The following is a 20,278-nucleotide window of genomic DNA, read 5'->3' as shown; positions in this document are numbered from 1 at the left end:
GCAGTCTAGAATTGTGTTTTTGAAATCCAGATTTACAGACACCTCCCCCCACCAATGCCACAGCATCTATTTTTTCTCGATTGTTCTTTGTAATGTTTATGTTTTCATTTCTCCTGTCCAAAGTTAGTGGTGTATTGATCACTACCAGCTGGAATTCCTTTGGTTTCTTTTGGTTTTTATCTTCTCTTGAGTGCATTCTGTACCCAGATGCCAGGTTAGTGTTACATTCTATCCCTAAATCCATAGTTTCCCTTGTTACCTATAAAATGAAAGTCAAGCCTCATATTCAAAAGCAATAGAAAACGGCTTTATTTCACAGAGTGGTATTCCCACCTGAGTGTGGTCTATCGTATTAGAAATAAGTGTTGTCTGTGGTCCAGCCCATTCCTGTGATGGGAAGCACATGGCTGAAGCTGAAGCTGCACAGACTAGAGCCTTGTTCTGCACAGTGCAGCCAGCATGTTCTGTCTTTTCTGCTTCATCAAAAGTACTGGCTTTCCTTTAGTTACTTGATTCTGTAAGGTTGTCTGGAGTTTAAGAATACTTGGGTTAGTTCCTCAGGAAAGAAGTAGTCGAGAAAGGTGTCCCTGTATCGCCTACTTCTCCACTCAGTGTGCTAGTCTGCACACTCTCTTTCTGTGAAGATGATAGCAGACTTAGGGCTTGGCATCAGCCCATATGTGGGAGTAAAGGGTGTTCTCGAAAGTCTCCTACAGTACTTGTTGGTCCTAACATGACACCCCTAATGGTGGTTCCAGCACAGCCCCTTCCTTTGCCTCTCCTTCTCTTTTCCAAGGTGCATCCCCAGAAGACTGGCTTTTATGCTACTGTAGCTCACTCTCTTACCCAGCATCCCATCCGCGCAGTGTTTGACTTCACACTGCTTAGCTTATAGAATATGCCACTTTGTCATTTCTCCTACACACTCACTTACTTTCCAACTAATGAATCTATTGACTTAACTTTTGAGAAGTCTTATTATAAATTCACTAAAATATAATGTGAAGAAAAGTAATGACTGTATTCACCTGGCCTGCCTCCCTTTATTTGGCAGGGCTTGTGGTTTTGCAGTAATAATAGGTATTTACATTTTACAGAAAATTATTATAATTGAAAATCAGAAGGTATAATTTCTAACCCATTGGTTCATCTTGCATGCAGTTTATGTGAACCCCAGGTCCTGTTTGTGATTCTGATTGGCAGCAGTTTGGAGCTATGCTGGACTGTTTTGTAGTTAAACCTCCTGATATTTATCTTTTCAAGGGCTACAAAACTTTACAGAGGGAGCTTGATTGCACTCTGCATTTCCAATGTGTTCTTCATGCTTCCTTGGCAGTTTGCCCAGTTCGTGCTTCTTACTCAGGTAAGGTGGGCACATTCTAAAATTGGTGTATTTGGGCTTAGTGCTTCTGTTTGTGTAAGCTCATCTGTATAAAATTGTAACCAAGATTTCCTTGTTATTTTTTTGAGAATTTCATATGTGAGTTCTGCAATAACACCATTCTCTTACTCTCCATCCAAGTCCTCCATGTCCACTTTCAGATTCACGCTCTTTTATTACTTTTGTATTGATGTTACACACACACACACTCACACACACACACTCTCATATACACACTCACACACACTCTCATATACACACACACACACACACACACACACACACTTAGAAATATACTCTGCGGTGCTTATCAGGAACACTGGATGTATATATGTACTTGGGCTGACTTCCCATCTGTCTTCATTCCTGGAGCAGACTGTTCTTCCTCTTTCATGAGTCTAAAGATATTTTTGTTCATTATTTTAAAGAAAATTCAGAGTACGAATCTTTGTGAGATGAATTTATTAATGAATATTACTTACTAGTAAAACCAGGTTTATAAGAATGCTTATCTTTGTTAGTCCATAATTATTAGAGGGCTAAAAAGAAAACTAGTGGACAGCCTAAAGTACTTCTCTTGAGGAAAATATGTTTCTTCTATGAATAGTTCCTTGAATATTTTACTAACATTCAAGCATATGTATTATTTATTTGGATCAAACCCATTCCTTTCATTCTCTTCCCTTGAATTCCTCTCATTTTCTCTCTACTACCACTTTTTCCTCCCAGTTTGTATGCTTGTATACTCACATGCCCCCACTTCATGTGCTCAGCCCCCGCCCCCACGCCAACTGAATGCCTTTAGTTCTGTCTCTATGTGCATGAGTGTGTGATCATCAACCCAAGAAAAGCATCTCAGGGCCCCAAATTTCTGAAGGAAACTGACTGCCTCTAGTCATCAATTGCCAATAGATCTTCTAATAAGGGTGAGACTTCATGCACTCCTTCCCAGTCCATTGTGGGATTTTTGCTGGGGCTGCCTTAAATCATTACATGAAGAATCAGTATGTGTGGGATAATGTAAGGGGAGGCTTTTCTGTCCCACCTGATCCCTCAGCTGCCTTTAAAGCAATCACTCAGAGGCTTAATAATTACAAACATTTTGGCCTATTAGCTCAGGCTTTTTACTAACTAGCTCTTACAACTTAAATTAACCCATTTTTATTAGTCTCTATTTTACCATGAGGCTTATAGCTTGTTAACTCACATCTTGCATCCCCTGTGGTTGCTGGCATCTCCCTGACTCTGCCCTTTTTCTCCCTGTATCTCTGCTTGGATTTCCTACCTGGATCTATTCTGCCTGGCTACTAGCCAAATTAGCTTTTTTATTAACCAATGATAATAAAACATACAGCATATACAGGGGTTATCCCACAGCACGCTAAGAGAAAGAGCAGGCAATAAGTTCATGTTTTATGTGGCTCCCCTAACAGTCTGCAATTTATCATTTTTCCATGTATTCCCGTTTCTCTCTTCTGGGTTTATAAAGCAAGTAGCCCTCTGAGAGAGAAGGGTTTTGTAGGCTCAGGCATTTTTATACTTGCTGTTTATGAAATTATGCTTGCCATACTTATATAACACTACAGGAGAGATGCTTTAGATACTTAGATGCCTTGCCTCAGAAATAAAGGCATATCTGGATTTGAGTTTTAACTATTTACTACCTTCTTAGGAAAAAACAAAAGAAATTAACAAATACCCCAGAAAAAAAGAAAGAAAATAAAAATTTTAGCTTTTCTTTGTTCCAGAATTATCATTTCTGAAACATAGGAATGAAGTGCTCACTTTCTGAGGTTGGTTTAGCATCATATATTAGTGTGAATACATACTCAGCCAGATGTCAGTGAGGTCAACTGTTTTGATCTGTTTTACATTTTGAGGCAGAATCTTGGTGGCCTCAAAGTGATGGTCCTCTAGCTGTGGCCTCCTGGTTGCTGGGTTCACAGCCACTCCTTCCCTGGGCCTCACTAATTGCTCTTTTCATTATTTAAAAACCAAAGTTGGTTGGGTTTGTATACATCTTCTTTGAACTGATCTTTGGATTTGTTTTTCTTCTTTGGTTTGATTCTATTTAAATTCATTGTATGGGCTGAGTTATCCTTGGAATCTGAGATTGTGCCCAGTGATCTGTGCTTGGCTCGGCTTCAGGGGGTGACAAGGGGCCTTTCAACTGCTTCCAGTCAGTGGGATAGCCTTCACTAAGTGGGGAGTGGAGGGATATGAGGAAAGGAGCAGGCGTATCCTGCCTCTAATGGGGCTAACGCAGAGCAGCACACGCCTGCCTACAGTCGTCATACCAGGCTAGTCACCCTGGAGCAGTCCGCATGGGTAGCTGGAAAAAAAACCCGTGGTTTTCTTATCAGTACGAACATTTGCTGTAAAGGACTTGGAAATTAAAAGATCAAACAAAAAAAGCTTAATAGTTGGAACATAGGTTATATGCAGATGTTTACCTGTTAGGCAGTGTTTCCTTTTTGTATGTGAAGAGGTGCAGAATTTAATTTGAATGACTTACCGTTGAAAAGGGTAGAGAGACACTGTCTGACACGATATCTCACTACATGAGCTGGAGTATCATTTAATCAGTGAATCCATCTAGATCTAGTAATTTTAGAATTTGTGATAAATCTGAGAATTTTAGAATTCTTCATAAAAGATTTTCAAGTGGAAAAGAAAGTTATATATATTATTCTTTTAAATATGAAACTTGACACATTTGATTGCAACTAGCCTGTGGCCATTTATTTGAATTATTCATAATGCTAATGGAGGTGACAAATAGGAAGACTTAATGTGTTTTTGTATAAATACATATCACCTAATTGCTTTTTAGTTTACTGTGATTTCTACAATTATGTCTTAGTGGTCATGTTATAATTATATTTTCAAGTGTTTGATTGGCTAGAGGACATTTTAATTATATGTATTGACAGTAGAGCCAGCTTGATATTAAAATGTGTGTTGTTTTGGACTCTCCACAGAGTAGATACTTCACATAGTTGCATATTAGGAGAGCAGTATAAGTGAAAGATCAATTAATAATCATATTCAATAATAAATTGGCAGTTGGAAGAAAAACTAAGACACTCTGTATAAAGATAATTTGATATAATAAATTAATCTTGCCTTTATTCTTGTTACTACCTATTTTATGTATGTATATATATGATTTTATTTTTAACATAATTTCTTTTGATTTCAGATTTCATCATTATTTGCAGTATATGTTGTGGGATACATTGATATATGTAAATTACGGAAGATCATTTATATACACATGGTAATGCTTTTTGTTTCATTTCTACTTAGTGTGACCTTAATAAACTCCTGACTGGTACCGGATTTGTTCATTTATGAAGCAGGTTATAACATGATTCTTTTATGAGCATAAGTGTCGTCCAAACACTGACAATAGTTGACCTTGTTAAACAGACTACCAAGGAAGTTTTAATTTGGATTTCACTATCTTGTTGACCCTGTGCCCAGCCTACGTACCTGTGTGCCTGCGGAGCCACCTCTTAGAGTGAAGTGGAATATCCGCTCACTGGGCACGTGAGACATGCGCAGGTCCAGAACTGCAGAGCTCTCAGCATTTGTGCTGCTGACCTAGTCAAGAGGAAAAATTGGAAATATGATGCTTCCTAGAAAGCGATTAGAAACTAAAGAATGAAACACCTAAGAGAATAGGGCATATCAGGAGTACAAAGCTGGGGGAAGGAGATGGAGGCTGTGAAGGAGAAACAGGGCAGAGAGAGGAGGGCAGACAGGCAAATGACCTTACAGAAAACAGTGATCTAGGTTGTAAACAGCTAGAGGAAGCCTCAAGACAGGATGGTTGATACTGGTTGTGCTTTGAAAACATTTGTCTTCTCTTTGCCACTCCTTTTACACTTAAAGTTACAGTTTTCTTCCTCCAGGGATCTTAATGTCGTTTTACTGGACCATAATTGCCTTTCCTTTCCTTTTCTTTTTTTTAACTTAATAGATTTTAAAAAATCTCTCTCCCCTCCTTTCATTCCCTTCACACAACCTCCCATCCCACTCCTCAGAGGGCATAAGGAACATTGCTTTGTGGAAGGTCCAAGGTCATCCCTACTGTATCTAGGCTGAGCAAGGTATCCATCCAACGAGAATAGGTTCCCAGAAAGCCAGTACATGTAGTAGGGATAAGTCCTGGTGCCACTACCGGTGGCTCCGCAGTCTGCCCCAGCCATGCAACTGTTACCCACATTCAGAGGAACTAGTTTGGTCCTACGCTTGTTTCTTCCCAGTCTGGATAGAGTTGGTGAACTCCTGTTAGCTCAGGTAAACTGTTTCAGTGGGTGAACCCATCATGGTCTTGACCTCTGTGCTCATATTCTTTTTCCTTCCACTCTTCAACTGAACTTTGGGAGCTCAGTACATCCAGTGCTCTGATGTGGGTCTCTGCCTCTGTTTCCATCAGTTGCTGGCTGAAGGTTCTATGGTGATAGTTAAGATAATCATCAGTCTGATTACAGGGCAAAGCAAGATCAGGCACCCTCTCCTCTATTGTTTAGGGTCTTAGCTGAGGACATCCTTGTGGATTCTTGGGAATTTCTCTAGTGTCAGGTTTCTTGCTATTTCCATAATGGCTCCCTCAATCAAAATATCTCCTTCCTTGCTCTCATCTCTGCCCTTCCTCCATCTCAACTATCCCATTCCCTCAAGTACCCCTTAACCCTCCCCCTCGCCCCTCTTCCCCATCTTCCCCCACCCCGATGCTTCCAATTTTGTCAGGTAATCTTGTTTGTTTACAAATTTCAAGCGTGTCTATATATGTTTTTCTTTGGATTCACCTTATTACTTAGCTTCTTTAGAATCATAGCAAAGGACACAGTCAATAAGACAAAAAGGCAGACTACTGAATGGGAAAAGATCTTCACCAACCCCATATCAGACAAAGGACTGATCTCCAAAATATATAAAGAACTCAAGAAATTAGACATTAAAATTCTAAATCACCCAGTTAAAAAAATGGGGTACTGAACTAAACAGAATTCTCAACTTAAGAATCTCATATGGCCAAAAGATACTTAAGGAAATGTTCAACATCCTTAGCTATCACAGAAATGCAAATCAAAACAACTCTGAGATACCATCTTACACCTGTAAGATCAAAAACACTATGATAGCTTATGCTGGAGAGGATGTAGAGTAAGGGGAACACTCATCCATTGCTGGTGGGAATGCAAACTTGTACAACCACTTTGAAAATCAGTATGGTGGTTTCTCAGAAAATTGGGAATCAACCTACCTCCGGATTCAGCAATACCAATCTTGGGTATATACCCAAAAGATTCTCAACCATACTGCAAAAGCCTTTGTTCAGTTATGTCCATAGAAGCATTATTTGTAATTGCAAGAACCTGGAAACAACCTAGATGCCCCTCAACTGAAGAATGAACAAAGAAAATGTGGCACATTTAACATTAGAGTACTACTCAGTGGTAAAAGACAAACAAACAACAACAACAAAAACAGTGACATCTTGAATTTTGCATGCAAATGGATGGAATTAGAAAACACTATCCTGAGTGAGATAACCCAGACCCAAAAAGATGAATATGGTATGTACTTACTCATAAGTGGATACTAGCTATAATCAAAGAATATTACCTTTCCTTTTCTCATAGTTGACACTTAGGGATGTTGATATGTTTGGTTATAGGAAGCTTATGAATAAAGGTACAATGTTAATGAGCATGAGACAACCATCCTAGCAAAGCATAGAGTACTCTCACCTCTTCAAGGGGTGACCACTGTCCTCTCTGAGCCATAACTGAATGGCTTTCCTTCTGTTTTGCTGTGTGGATATTTCAAGATAGTCAATGAACTAGGAACCTAGTATTTCAGGCTGATGTAAATGACTTTTTTCTGAGACTGAAGTTTTCTCTCAGGTTTCTGGGATTTGCATGTTACTAAGATCAGAAAGGCCTACTGCTATGTATTTTCCATTGTATAAATAAAACAGTTTATTTCTGTGTTTCCTTGTTAGAAAACATTGAAGTTCTTGCTGCCAATACTGTCTTTCTATTAGTAATTAATGGTGTGTAGTCTTACTCCTGTCTCCTGGGGCATGTGTATGGCATATCTTGGGAGTCTACCTGGTACTATATTTGCTCCATGCTAAATTATGCACATGTTCATCTTTATAACTGCTAAATCATTTTTCACTTGATGAGAGTATTTGAAATAGCAATGTGTAATGACACTCATGACACTCCATTTTATTTTATTTAAATATGATGTCTGCTTATGTAAAATATTGTAATGCAATTATAGTTTACATTTTCTTTTCTCCCATGAATCTGGGCATCTTTGGTGTGTTTAGTCACCCCTTGTTTTCATTTCTGAGCCTTTCCTGCTTAGATCTTTTTGCAGATTTTCTCTTATGTTAGAGAGATGGGATCTCTTTGATTCTGATAGGTAGAATCCATTGTTTATATTCTGTTTGTTATGTGAATTACTCTAGGTTCATTCCACTATTCTTTATGAATTCTTTTTTAGCATGCTTTCATCATGCTTTGACTTCTTTTTAAAAGAAATGTAGTGATGGGGCAAGCAGGCCTGCTTTCTGTCCCACCCAGCTCTGGCACGGCTAGCTTTACACCAGAAATAACAACACACAAATTGTATTCATTTAAACACTGCCTGGCCCATTAGCTCTAGCCTCTTACTGGCTAACTCTCACATCTTGATTAACCCATTTCTGATAATGTGTGTAGCACCACGAGGTGGTGGCTCACTGGGAAGATTCTAACCTACATCCATTTTTGACTGGATATTCATGGCAACTCTCACGTTGCCCTGTTCCCAGCATATTGTTCTGTCTACTCCGCCTACCTATGTTCTGACCTATCAGGCCAAGCAGTTTTCTTTATTAATTAACCAATGAAACAACAGATAGATAGAAGACCCTCCTACATAATTTCCCCTTTTTCTGTTTAAACAAAAAAGGAAGGCTTTTCACTTTAACATAGTAAAATTACATATTACAAAACAGTTATCAAGCAAGAATTAGTTACAATATTTATATCTATTTTATCTTTTATCATAACAAAGGAAAATTATAATTATAACTATCTATCTATTTTTCAACTCCATCAAAGACTCCAGAAAGATATAATATTACCTAAGTGAATGAGAAGTAAGCAACTTAAAAAACTCTAGAAATGACAGAGACATCTCTCTGCCTGTACAGTCACCCAAAGTTCTTTTGTACCATTGGGGCATCAATCTTCAGCCTACAGGCCCATAGTATCCAGCAGACATTTCCATGAAGCAGGAAAATTCAAAGACAGTTCAGTCACTTTCTGCTGTGTCCTGCAGAACATCTCGCAGACTCTTTCATAAATCAGGAACCCCGAAAAACCATCTCACCTTTAGGCAAGTTCAGCAGTCCTCTCTCTGTGGGTTCTTCGTGCCCAGTTTATGCAACAGTCCAGGCAAGAGCAGTTTCTTGCCCAAATGGCTATCAAACTCCATAAGGAGCCTCTTCAATGCCCATCTTCCTTTTGATGTAGCTGATGCTGCCAGGAGGAGATGGGTCTCATTGTCATGAAAAGCCCAAAGTTATTAAAACATTAAATGCCATATTCTGTAGTCTTTGAAAGATATGAAGCATGCCTATTTAACTGAAATATATCTCTGTACATCTAGAAAATCTAACATGACTACAAGCTTGACTATTATAGATGATTATTAACCTATATTTCTTAATTATACATTACATTTTTAAATAAACTACACAATCACAATACCTTAATCAAGATTAGAAATACATATACATATAACAAAATTGACCTTAAAATCCATAACAATGCAAATTATACATATCTATATCATATCCCCCTTTAAATGTAAAAGAACATTTATAAACAATATTTGGGAATATGGGCAGTTTTTTCTCTCAAACTGAAATCTTCTACTTTGAAGTACAATTGAGGATAAAGGCCAGCATTCCATCCCATTGGCCTGTAACCCAGTTACACAGGCAACTATGGCTGAGAACTTTGAAGAAAATCAATAAATATTGAAAAGACAAGATTTTGTTTATTCTCTTTCTTGGAAGTATGATACATGCTTTCAGTGATTTTCTAATTATCCCCTGTCTTCCTCTGTTACCACTTTACCTATTTATAGATTCTTAAATTTATATCAAGAAAAATATATATGGAATTATTTCCCCAAAGAACTTTTTCCACATCTTACATGGTAGACGTCATGTAACAGAATGTGTCCTCAGAACAGCTGGAAGCATGCAGCTGGGGGGTAGTGATGCTCACACTGGCTGTGAGCATCATAGTCCATTTTAGGAGCTGCCTTCATTGTGCACAGCTGAAGCTCTGCATCTGCTGTACATGGCTCTGTAGCCTCCTATCACAGTATAGAAACCAGCGCTATGTTCTCGCTCTGCTAATGACTGTCTTATATGTCATGTAAGTGAAATGGTGCAGCATTCACTTACATTCCTGGCCTGCTTCTTTAGTTTAGCATTGTCTCCAGTTTATTCTGTGTTGTATCATGTGTTGTGGTTTGTTTTTTTCTGTGGATGACCAGCATCCCATTGTTGATAATGTGTGTGGGTTGGAGAGAGGTATATTGTATTGTCTGCTGTGGACACTTGTGTTGCTTCTGGCCTTAAAGTACAGCAAAAACACTTCTAGGAACATGAGAATCTGTTTTCTGGTTTTCAGAGTAGAATTGATCAACTGGCAATCCAGTGATACTAATTCCTACAGCAATGGTACCATTTTATAGTCTCTGCAATAAATAAATAAAAAGAAAAAGACATTTTTTTTCTGAAAAGTTATTGTAATCGATCCAATAGAATAGAATGTCTCATTTTAATTTTTTCTTGTCTTTGTGTAGCATGATTAATAAAAACCCAGAAACAGAATTTGGGGTTCAACCTGAAGGTTAGAAAAGCAAAACATCCAGTCACTGGCCCTTACCTCTCCTTCAGTCTGAAATGGCAGTCCTGCATCTAGGAATCTCAGAATAACACTGTGTGTGAGAATTTTCTCCTCCCATCTTAGATTCCCATCTAGGGCTTTGATTCAAGACATGCACCCCCACTGCCCGGTTTCTTTGCAAGCTAGTGTGGCTACTGGGATTAAAGGTGTGTGTCAGCATTGCCTGGTTTGGAAGGCTGACCTGTGGGGCTCTTTTGTTATCTGGCTTCAGGCAAGCTTTATTTTTTAAAATACAAATGAAATATCCCTTCATTTTTGTTTGAATTAAAAGATTGTATGTTGTAGAGCCAAGTTAGGTTTACAGCACAATTGGGCAGAAAGTATCCTCTGCATGACACCCTGGCTGCAGGTGTCCTGCAGCAGCATGGCACTGCTGTCCCAGCTGCTAAGCCTGCATTGACATGTCCTAAGCACCCAGTCTGGCCTCTTTCAGGACTGACTCTGGTCACCGTGTATTGTATAGGATCTGATGAATGATGACGCATGCATAGAATGATGTCATGGTTCCTCCTGCTCGTGTACCTGGTAGCTGCTGTCTGTGTTGTTGTGCCTTATGCAGAATGTGTGCATTTGCAGTTAGACAGCACATAGCCATCCGCAGTCGCCCTCCTCTCAATTGCAGAAGGAGTTAAATTACTCTTTCTGTGCCTAGATAGCTCATTTTTTTATAGCCGAGTAACATTTTGACTTTCTTGGGCTATGTCATGGTTTACCCTTTAGTTACGGAGGGAGATAGGAACAAGCTGCTGAAGTATTTGCCTGCAGGCTTTAGTGTAGATTTACAATTTAAATTCATTTGGAAAAATATCAAGGAAAGTGATTGTTGAATCATAGGAATCAGTTTATCTAGGTTGCATCATTTTTGCATTCCTACCACAAGAGAGGGGGAGAGAAGAGGAGAAAGATGGGTGTGTGAGAGAGAGAAAGGGGATCCTGCTTCTCTACCCCTTCCTCTGTGCCACATGTCAGCCATTCTGATCAGTGCATCATGCTTGTCTCATTGCAGTGCGCTTGAATGCACTGCCATGTTATTTATTTATATTTCTGGTTTGCTGTCCTGTTTGTTCAGGTCCTTTGCCATTTGTTCTTTTTAAAAATTTGATTGTTCATTTTATTACAGACTTTAAATCTTTATTAATTTTTTGTATTTTTTTGGATAACAATCATTTAACAGATGGTGCTTTTCTCTTCTTTCTAAAGCTCGGTACTGGGAATTGAACCAAGAGCCTCATCCATGCTAGTCCAGTGCTCTGTTGCCAAGCTGCAGCCCCAGCTCAGATGTACCTTTTGCCGATACTTTGCTCTTAGTCTACAACTTGTCATGATCTTGGCGTTGATTTTCTTGGAGTTGGGATTTTTAATTTTACAAATTTATTTATTTACCTATTTGAATATTTTAGCCAGTGCTGCATATATAGATCTGTATATGTTTTGCCTGTACATATATCTATGTATCACATTTATGCTTGGTGCCTGCAGAAGTCAGAAGAGGGCATTGGATCACTTAGAATAGAGGTACCAGCAGGTTGTGAGCTTCCATGTGGATGATGGAAACTGAGCCTGAACCTTTAATAAGAGCAGCTAGTGCTCTTAACCACGGAGCTGTCTCTCCAGCCCATATATGTAGTAAGAAGGCCGCTTGTTGGTTCCCGGCTGCTCAGCCCCAAAATAATCACACAGAAACTGTATTAATTAAATCACTGCTTGGCCCATTAGCTCTAGCTTCTTATTGGCTAACTCTAACATATTAATTTAACCAATTTTTAATAATCTGTATATTGCTACGTGGCTGTGGCTTACCGGGTAAAGTTTCATCTGGCTCCAGCAGGGCTATATGGCTTCTCTCTAACTCTGCCTTTCTTCTCCCAGAATTCCATTAGTTTTCCTGGCCTAGCCCTTTTCTTTTGCCCTATCAACAGTTCAAGGCAGTTTCTTTATCTTAATTATACATTACATTTTTAAATGAGCTTCACAAGCACAATACCTTAACCGAGAGCAGAAATAATACATATAATAAAATTGACCTTAAATTTGTATCAATAAACCAAGATCTGTACCAATGCAAATCTCTATAGAACATATATGTGTGTATATGTGTTTGTATATGTACATACATACATATATATAAATACTTAAATGAATTTATATTCATTTATTACATTTATTTTAAGTACTTATATGTATATGTTTGTGTATGTAAACCTCTGTCCAGAGATTTTGTGCACATTTGTTGGGTTTATATATAGTTCATCTTTTCAGATGCTGGCTTAAATGGCAATGCATTATTAATTTCAAACTCTTGCTTCTGCAATGGATAACTTTTGCCTTTGGACAGTATCTTACATTTCACCTTGCTGCAGTTTCTTATTAACTCTGGTTTTGTTGGTTGGTTGAGATATTATCTGCAACTTGCCATGTCACCTGCAAAGTTATCTGATTTCTTCCTTCTAGACTTAGCATCCTTCCTCATTGTAGGATGTGGACTTTTTGAGAAGCAACAGTAGGAAGAAAGTTTGGCAGAAAAGCTTGTTAACCTGCACTGACACTGATGTACACACATGGACTTTTGTAGATCTTTGTCAAGTTTATGGATTGTCTTTGTTATCCCCAGTTTGTTGCAGTTTTTTTTCCTTTAAACTATGAATGCATGTTGAACTTGGTCAGGTAATTTTGCTTTTCCTGCTTTATTCTTCAGGCTGTGGATGTTGTATACTAATTGGTTTTCAAATGCTGAATGCTACTGCCTGGGTACATTCATCGGGTTGTAGTGTCTGCTTCTTCTTATCCATTGTCCAATTTGGTTTGCTGATACTTTGTTGAATTCAGGTTTTTTGTTTGTTTTCATCTGTTTATGGGAAATACTTGAAGTAGTTTGATTGTAGTGCCATCATCTGAGTTAGAATGAGAGTAATCTTGTGCCCTAGAAGGGATTTAAAAGTTTCCTCAGCTTCCATCTTCCAGAAAAGGATGTAGAAAGCTAGAGTGATTTCTTCCTATAAACATGATACTCTGGCATATTTCAGAGCAGTACTGTTTTCTCCTCCTGTTGGAGCATCGAAAGGTTTTCCTTTGAGGATTTGCTCTAAGAGGAAAAAAGAAATGACTGACTTATAAGCGCCCCTCCCGTCGGCCACTGCAGCTGCCATCCCTCCATCACAGTGCAAGTTCCCCTTCTGGGCCACTTCTGCAGGGGTTTGTGTTCCACTGCGTTGAGTGGCACCTGTCTTTCTCCTCCACCTGAGGCAGTTTCCCTGTGATCTTACTTCTCTGCATGATACAGTTGTTGGGTGGTTACTGTTCTCCTTGTTGCTAAGACCTAGTGACAACTTCTAAGCTTTCTCTGTGGGACGGCACTAGATAATGGTCCGTGTTCATGGAGTGTCTAGTTTCTTAAGCACTGTTCCTTGAATAGGTTGTCTCATCTCCATTGTCTGATGTTGGAATTCTTGTCAAAAAGCATCTGTCCCTTCATTGGAGGGGTTGTGTCTGAGTTCAATTGCAGCTCAATGTCGTTGGTCTGTTCTTTGACTTTGTGCCTGCCCTGCAGCATTCTTAGGACTTTGGCTTCATATCAAGTTTTGAAATCCAGGTCTGAGTCTGTACCTTGTTCTTTTTCACTGGTGTTTTATCTCCCCTGTGCCCCTTTAGATCCTGTATGAATTTTTATTTCTGCAAAAGATGCTGGGTTTTCATAGTTACTGCACTGACTGTGTAGATGTCTGGTTGCTCATAGCATGTGAACAGCAGCATTCAGACAATAAATATGAGCTACCTTTCCATCGTTTATGTCTTTATTTATTTCAATATCATTTTATAGATTTCTTTGTGTAAGTGTTGTGCCTCTGCGATTAAGCTAACCACTAAGTATTTTTGTTCTTTTTTGATCCTATTGGCAAAGGACTTATTTTCTAGATTTCTCTCTGAGATTGTTTCTTGTTAGCATGTGGATACTAAGTTGTTGTTGTGTGTATGTATTTGTGTGTAAACTTTATGTGCGGTTACTTTCTTGAACTTTTAACAATTGTTCTCCCACCTTTAGGCTTTTCTTCCTACAGAGTTGTGTCTGTGAACAGACCGTTTACTCTTTCATCTCCATTTTGCCTTTGATGTCTTCTTTCCCATCTGAATGACACAAGTTTACACTGTCCCATGCTGCTGTCCCTTGAGGGAGAGATTTCGGTCTCTCAGTGTTGAGAACAGAGCCTGCTGTGGCTTCATATGTGGTCTCTGTTATGAGAAGGTAGATTCAGCCTTTCACCAGTTTGTTCAATGTATTGTAACTGGATGATGCTGAAATTTGCCAAATACTTTTCTGTATTGATTGAAACGATTGTACCTTTTATTCTCAAGCTGTAGTGTATTTTGAAATGAAATCCACATGCAAATGGAAATATATCAAAGAAATGTGAGCTTTTTATTTTTTAAAAGCTTTCTAAATTATAAAGGTAAGTCTTGAGGACCTAAAGAAGATGAATGATAGATATGACTAACATAAAATTTTAAGTAGTAATCATAATACAAAAATATGACAAAGAACAAATGTACTGGGGAAATCCTTATAGCGTGTTTGTTTCCTGTGACATCTAACAAGAGCCTGAAGGAAAAACACTAATCCAACAGCAAAAGCACATAGTAAAAATAAGCAGTTCCCACTCATAATGCACACATAACTGATGGGAGGCAGTGTCTCATGTGCCATTCAGTAGTGAAGGGTAAGCAATGATGGTGCATTGGTCCAGGTAAGCTGGGCAGCCTTTAAGAAGCAGCATACAGGGTGAGTCAGAGTGTGTCAACAGAAATGTTCATCCAGTTTGTGGGCAGTAAACTGGTACGTCTGTTTGTCAGTATTTTGTCTTGTTTTTGAAATGGCTGTATCTTGATCCATCAGTTTTCTTTGAGGTGGTTAATCTATAGCAATGTATTGACCAGTACATAAGATGTATCCAGAAGGCATCTATAGCAATGGATTGACCAGTACATAAGATATATCCAGAAGGCATCTATAGCAATGTATTGACCAGTACATAAGATATATCCAGAAGGCATCTATAGCAATGTATTGACCAGTACATAAGATATATCCAGAAGGCATCTATGGCAATGTATTGACCAGTACATAAGATATATCCAGAAGGCATCTATAGCAATGTATTGACCAGTACATAAGATATATCCAGAAGGCATCTATAGCAATGGATTGACCAGTACATAAGATGTATCCAGAAGGTATCTATAGCAATGGATTGACCAGTGAGTATATAAGATGTATCCAGAGGCATCTATAGCAATGTATTGACCAGTGCATAAGATGTATCCAGAAGACATCCAGAAGGCATCTATAGCAGTGGATTGACCAGTGCATAAGGGGCATCCAGAAGGGCCTTGTCATTTGGGTTGGGGAATAAAAATGGTGTAGAACTAGAAGGCACTTAGGTGCTGACCAGTACGCAGAACAGTTAGTAAGTTGTGGCTCATCTGTAGAGTGGCAATTTTTTTTAGTTTTTAGCATGAATTAAATAGATTTGGGTTGATATGGGAAGCTTCTCGAAGCATGTTTAAGAGTTAAAGCAAGAAAAGATAGCTTGTGGGTGGGTGACCACTCTTGACTTATGAATGAGATGTAAACTAGAATTTCAAATGCTGGTGTCTGGGAGGGTGCGCAGGAAATGGCTGGCGATGGCACATACCTTGTCTTGGAGGGTGGAGCTTGGGATGTAGAGTGAGCTGGGCTTGCCTGGCCGCCCTTTTGGAGTGCTTTAAATTTCTTCAATCACGGGAGTGTACAACTGGAAAATGAACGTCCACATTCTTCCTTTTGGTCCGTGTGCACTAACCGTATTTCTTTTGATTTTTGTAGATTTCTCTTGTGCTTTGTTTTGTGTTGATGTTTGGGAACTCGATGTTACTCACATCTTACTATGCATCCTCTTTGGTAGTTATTTGGGTAAGTATTCCTTTAACTTTTTAAAAAGGTTTTATTTTTTTTTCTTTTTTCTTTTTTTGGTTTTTCAAGACAGGGTTTCTCTGCAGCTTTTTTAGAGCCTGTCCTGGAACTAGCTCTTGTAGACCAGGCTGGCCTCAAACTCACAGAGATCTGCCTGCCTCTGCCTCCCGAGTGCTGGGATTAAAGGCGTGCGCCACCACCGCCCGGCTAAAAGCTTTATTCTTGAGAGGTTTATGAATGTATACAGTTAGGTATGACCACAGATATTCCCCATATCTCCTCAGCACATCCTCCCAGCTGCAGGCTTTGGTTTTTTATTGATAGCTCACTATGTTCAGTTAATCTGTCTGGCCCTGTCTGTTTTTGAAACAGTTTCAACTTCTCTATAACTGGTTTGGAATGCGTGATTAGCTTCTGTGGGGTCATATTAAGTTTTTATCAACTTTATCTTTACCCGATGGAGCAGTGAAGTTCTCACTACAAAGGCAGAGAAATTAAGACTCAGTGACATCACCACTGGAAAGCTTAGAGCCTCAGGTCCCTTTGTCCCTAGGTTGCTTTTTCCTCCCCTCAGCTCCCTTGTGCCTGCTTTGTTCTTGAGTTCACTGCAGGAGATTTCTGTGCTTCCTGTTTTCTTTTCATCTTTCCAGTTTCAGTCTAAATCTAAAAGTTGTCTTAAATTCAGACTTTGGTGCACTTTTAGGAAATGACTTTGATTCACAGGCTTTAGCATTACAGTGCTGTGCAAAGCCCAGTTTCCCCTTCACCTGTGGCACATGCACTCCGGTGGGTCTGTGTCTTGATAACACACACTTTGCACTTCCCCATTGGAGTGCTTTCTGCCTTTTGAATAGTCGTTGTTTGATTCACTTGATTTTCAGAGCCCATTAGTACATTTGGAGAGTCTTACATCATGCCTCACAGGTAACTACTTTAAAATACCCATTTCCAAGACACACACATGCTTTCTCCAGCCTGAGGCGCTACCTGTAGCTGATGTGTTATTTATTACTCTGTAGCTGAAGTATATTTAGCCACAGCCATGGCTTGCGGTGCTGCTGTTGCGGCCCTAAACTCGGAGTTGCTGCTACTGTGCCCTGGGATTTAAGATCAACAAATTCTCTAAGACGTTTCTGCCAAGTTTGAAGTCTGTTTTTCTCGCTGGAGCTTATATAGTTTAGGATTCATGTACCTGTACAGACTTGATTTAACACAGAACTGTTCTGTTAGGACATTAAAACCTTATGTGTAGTTCATCACATAAGTCAATTTAAGCTTAAAGGGAATCTTATGCTTTTATGAGCTATTTAAAATTTTGAATTTGTTGTATACCTTTTGGTTCATCATAGGTAAACCTGATATGGAAAATAGAGAAGTAGGTCTTTTATATACTGATTTTCTTTTCAATTTTACATTCTCAATGACAATAGATTTTTTTACTGTTTTTTTTTTTTTTGAGGTATGCTTTGAAAACACTAACTGCATATGTGAACATGGGGTGACAATTGTGAAAAATCCACAAAACAAAGCAAGGGACATGAATGTCAGAAAGGAATGTGTAGGGAGAAAGAGTGGGGACAGAGAGACAGGACTGTAGATTAATTAGGATGGAGTTCATAATGTGTGAAAATGTCAAAGAACAGATTTAATTAATAATCAATCATGTGCTGAATTTCATATTTTTCAAAGTCTCAGTTATTCAGAACAATTGTTACTTGAGTGTCTGAGTATTCATTTGTGTTCCTATTCAGGGGTTGCTGGCAGTGAAACCACAGTTGCTAAAAATGAATGTATCTGAACCTAGCTTATGGGTAAGAATAAACCTATGTGTTTTCTTCTCTAAAATACAGCATTGGTTTTGTGCTTTACTTTTTGAGGAATTATACGCACAAGGCAGGGGCCTGTTTGCTTTGTAATAAGCATATGAGGACTCTGTCTGAAGTTTTATTTATTACCCCATGTTTCTTCTGAGGATAACCATGTGTGACAGCCCCACTGTAGGTGTCGAGCTGGAGTTCCTGTTTCCATCTCTGATAAGACAGAAATATATTTGCTAGGAAGGTCCTCTGTTTTCAGTTTTTAGCTATAATAACCCTCGGTTTTTGAACAATGTGCTTTTAAAAGACATTCCCTTGGGGGCTAGTATTGCTAACATGGGGATAAAGCATATGCTCCATTCACTGCTCCAGGCTACAGAAGGTGGAAGAAAGTTTGTTTTATTTATTTTTCTTTTGTAGGTTATCCAAGGGTGTTGTTGGTTATGTGGAACTGTTACACTCAAGTATTTGACTTCCAGAATCTTCAGCATTGCAGATGATGTAAGTGTATTGTTGCTTAAAATGGAAAGATTTGAAAAGTATCCAATAGGCAGGGAGTAAATTAGTGGAATTATTAGAGTATAATTTTTTAAGCTGTATTCTAAGGTGAAGTAAATATCATTTTCTCTCTTTAATACAAAAAAGAAAATCACAAAAATGTGATTATGTATATAGTTTCAATCTCCAGAATTAGCACAGCCCCATTTTTAGTATATTTCTATGTCACAAAGATGTAGAAGATATAAAACAAGAACTCAGGACACTAAGGCCTAACATTTAAGGCATGTACAGCCATTTTCTGACTTCTTTGTGGTCTCCTTTTAAAACCAATGAGACAGTGTCTTCACCATCATGGATGGAGATCTGCCCTCCCCATCTTCACTGTGGCCAGTTCTTGTGGGATGTTTGTTTAGATGCCATTATTCATAGTTAGAGCCAGGTTAGACTTAAGAGATTTTGTTTGTTTGGCTAGGACAGAGAATAAAATGTTAACATTTGTGATTTATTATCTTAAGTCTTCTTATGAATAGTTGCTTTATTTGTTACTGTGTATGTGTGTATGTATGTGTGTTCATGGTACCTGCGTGGATGCCTATAAATGAACAGAATTGGACACGAGCTATCGTGTCTCTCGACTTTACAGTCTTGAGGCAAGGTCTCCCATGTACCTGAAGCTAGACGGTGGCCAGCAAGCCCCAGTGATCCTCCTGTCTCACCCTTGGCAGTGCTGGGCTTATAGGCAGGCTAATATGCTTTGGTCTCCCTCAAGCCACACCCTGGCCTCACTTGCTTACTTATTTTGATGTGATCAGTACATTCTAAGTTTGGTACTTCCAGCAATTATAATAATACAAAAGATAATGAAGGCTACGGCAAGTAAAAGTATAAGTTAAGGAGCATACAGGAGGAGAATCAGGAATTGACCAGAAGTCATCTGTGCAGATGAGAGGGGAAGGGTGATGGAGTTGGATGCAGAACGTAGGAAGAAGGGGGAGACAATAGCTCCGGTGCAGGTGTGTGGACTCTGCTTCCTTTCTGTTGAGAGACAAACTAATAAGACAGTGACTCAGACTGAGGGCACTGTTGACATTTCTGCGTAGCCCAGTATCTAGTGAAACGAAATGACTGTCAGTGCAGATCTCTACACAAGACATGACATAAGCATGCGAGTGACTAGGACTGAAGCAGCGAGCAACACCAGTGGCTGCTGCATTCTTAATGGTAGTTGTTAGACTAGAAGACTGTGATGTGGTGGTTTGTGACACTTTTGTTGTGTTGTAGTTGTCCTGGGGAATTTCTGACCCTCTCTTCCATGTCTACAAATTCCCACATCCCTGACATTTAACCCTGACCCAGTGTTGGACTTCTGAAGCCAATCTCATTTGCTCCGTGTATTATTCCATAGGTGGAGTTTCTCTGTGTCCTCGTACCTGCTCCCAAATACTCACTCAGAGACTCATTATTAATTATAAATGTCCGGCCATTAGCTTAGGCTTGTTTTTAGCTAGCTCTTAGAATATCTCATTTCTTTTCATCTGGGTGCTGCCCTTGGGCTCATTACCTCATGTCCACACTTCCCATCCTGCTTGTTCTGTGTCTCCTTCTGTCTCCCGAGACTCTGCCCTTCTTCCTCCAAGCA

At 39.1% G+C, this 20,278-nt stretch overlaps 1 protein-coding gene across 3 annotated transcripts in view; it reads left to right on the top strand.

Moving 5' to 3' along the window:
- Positions 1-20,278, top strand: part of Dpy19l1 (dpy-19 like C-mannosyltransferase 1) — a 110,308-nt gene that overhangs the window by 67,164 nt on the left and 22,866 nt on the right. For all 3 annotated transcript variants that reach the window (XM_038322933.2, XM_038322932.2, XM_042054773.1), the window contains exons 9-13: positions 1,264-1,363; positions 4,584-4,661; positions 16,235-16,321; positions 18,073-18,132; positions 18,559-18,639. In XM_038322933.2, coding sequence (XP_038178861.1) covers positions 1,264-1,363; positions 4,584-4,661; positions 16,235-16,321; positions 18,073-18,132; positions 18,559-18,639 — 406 coding nt within the window. The remainder of the gene's footprint in view (positions 1-1,263; positions 1,364-4,583; positions 4,662-16,234; positions 16,322-18,072; positions 18,133-18,558; positions 18,640-20,278) is intronic.

The sequence above is a fragment of the Arvicola amphibius genome, chromosome 3, assembly GCF_903992535.2.
Source record: "Arvicola amphibius chromosome 3, mArvAmp1.2, whole genome shotgun sequence".
NCBI classification, from domain to species: Eukaryota; Metazoa; Chordata; class Mammalia; order Rodentia; family Cricetidae; genus Arvicola; species Arvicola amphibius.
Note: the sequence above shows the minus strand (reverse complement) of the source record. Positions and strands in the feature narration are given on the sequence as shown.